Raw genomic sequence first — 1,669 nt, 5'->3', positions numbered from 1 at the left:
CACACAATAATATCCACACACACACATACACACTTACAAACATATGCACACGCGCACCTGAAATCTGGCCGAGGCTTTTTGAACCGCGCGTGCAGCGTGAACTGCGACACCAGCAGCACCTCGCCCCCCAGCTGCGTCACCTGCACACGCCGCCGTTTCAAGGCAAGAGACGTTTGGGAAAAACCCGGGCAGGCGTGCAGGCTGAGATATGCGGCGCGCCCGCTTGGAAAGGCGGCTGCTGCAGGGCGATTCACAGGGCTGCCGGCTGCCAGCGACGCCGCCCGCAGCAACTGCGCAGCCCTCCTGTGCGCCGCTGCCGTCCCGTGCGGCAAGCGCTGATTGCGCACGCCAATACAGCATACAACGTTTTGCAGTAGAACCGCTGAACCCGGGCCCTCACGTCCCGGTCCCACGCTTTTGAGCCGTCTGGGTTTGGAAAGGCCTTGCAGCGCAGCAGCTTCCGGGCCAGCCACTCGGCATCCCTGTGGCGGCATCGACGATCACCAGCCTAAGGGCAAGAGACACAGCACACATGCGCACCTGCACGCCGTTGCTGCAAACTGCTGGCTAGCTGGCTGCGACACTGATGCAAGATCTTCCCCGGGCGGCAGAGCCGCTTGGCAGTGTTTGCATTCAGGCACAGGCCGAATCCCCGGTCAGCCTCACTTGCTGGTGTCGTCCGATGCAATTCCCACTAGGCACAAGATCCCAGGGCCTATGCTGCTAACAATTGCGCCGTCAACCTCGACAGATGCACTAGCCACGCGCTGCAGCACGCACCGCATCCTGCGTGCCCCTGGTGCTGCTGCTAATCACTAGCAGCGCCGCACGCAGTTGAGGAGGCAAAGCTCTAAGCCTCGCGTTAGTGCGATTCGAGTTGCTGTTGCGGTACAATGCCTGTTGGTCAGGCAAGTGGGAGGCCGGCTGACAGAGTCGCAACAGCAGATCTGCTGTTGCGGCAGAGCGCAGCACAAGCAGTGGCTGCTGAGTGCAGTGGCGGGGCCAACAGCCCGCTGGGGCGGCGGTGCTGGTGCTTGCGAGGATCCACGTGGTCAGTGGTTCATTTAATCTGCGATTTTGTGATGAACATGAGTGATGACAAGTGCAAGCCTCGGGCCACGCAAAAGGACAAAGTCATCAGTCGCTCTGGTGATGTTACGAAGGTGATACGAGCAGGAGACGACCTGGCATGGTAGATTGCCTTCTTTTCATCGCTACAAAATCAAGTGGTCCTTTCCACAACTTGATCCACGCCACTCTGTAGTGAGCGGCTTTGGGCACGACACCGCTCCAGTTGGACGGCAGGGCCCACGAGTGCTCGTACTTGCGGGTACCCAGCAATAATCCTGGTGCAGGAACCCAGTGCAGCGGGCCCGCCTCTCCCAAGTGCGACGTCGCCACTCCCAAGTGCGCGGCGCGCATGCCTCGAAATGCAAGGGGTCCACACTAGCACCCTCACCCTACGCATGCCAGCACCCAGAGTTCACCAGCAGCAACAACATACATGAGAAACCTCTGCCAAGAAAGTTTATCATTCCCAGCTCTCAGCAACATCCGCGCCGCATCCGAATGCAACAGACCTGCCAGTGGTCTAGCCAACCCCACCCTGCACCCCATCGCACACCACCGCCTCGAGACCAACCTCCCCGCCACGACACCCCCCCCCCCC

At 60.5% G+C, this 1,669-nt stretch overlaps 1 protein-coding gene across 1 annotated transcript in view; it reads right to left on the bottom strand.

Moving 5' to 3' along the window:
• Positions 1-785, bottom strand: part of MNEG_3447 (D-tyrosyl-tRNA(Tyr) deacylase) — a gene marked incomplete at both ends in the record, with an annotated part of 1,800 nt that extends 1,015 nt beyond the window's left edge. The window contains 3 exons of the mRNA XM_014048075.1: positions 58-140; positions 401-482; positions 781-785. Coding sequence (XP_013903529.1) covers positions 58-140; positions 401-482; positions 781-785 — 170 coding nt within the window. The remainder of the gene's footprint in view (positions 1-57; positions 141-400; positions 483-780) is intronic.
• Positions 786-1,669: the final 884 nt, after the last annotated feature.

This window comes from Monoraphidium neglectum, assembly GCF_000611645.1.
Source record: "Monoraphidium neglectum strain SAG 48.87 unplaced genomic scaffold scaffold00433, whole genome shotgun sequence".
In the NCBI taxonomy this organism is placed as follows: Eukaryota; Viridiplantae; Chlorophyta; class Chlorophyceae; order Sphaeropleales; family Selenastraceae; genus Monoraphidium; species Monoraphidium neglectum.
This window is presented reverse-complemented; position numbering and strand designations above follow the sequence as displayed.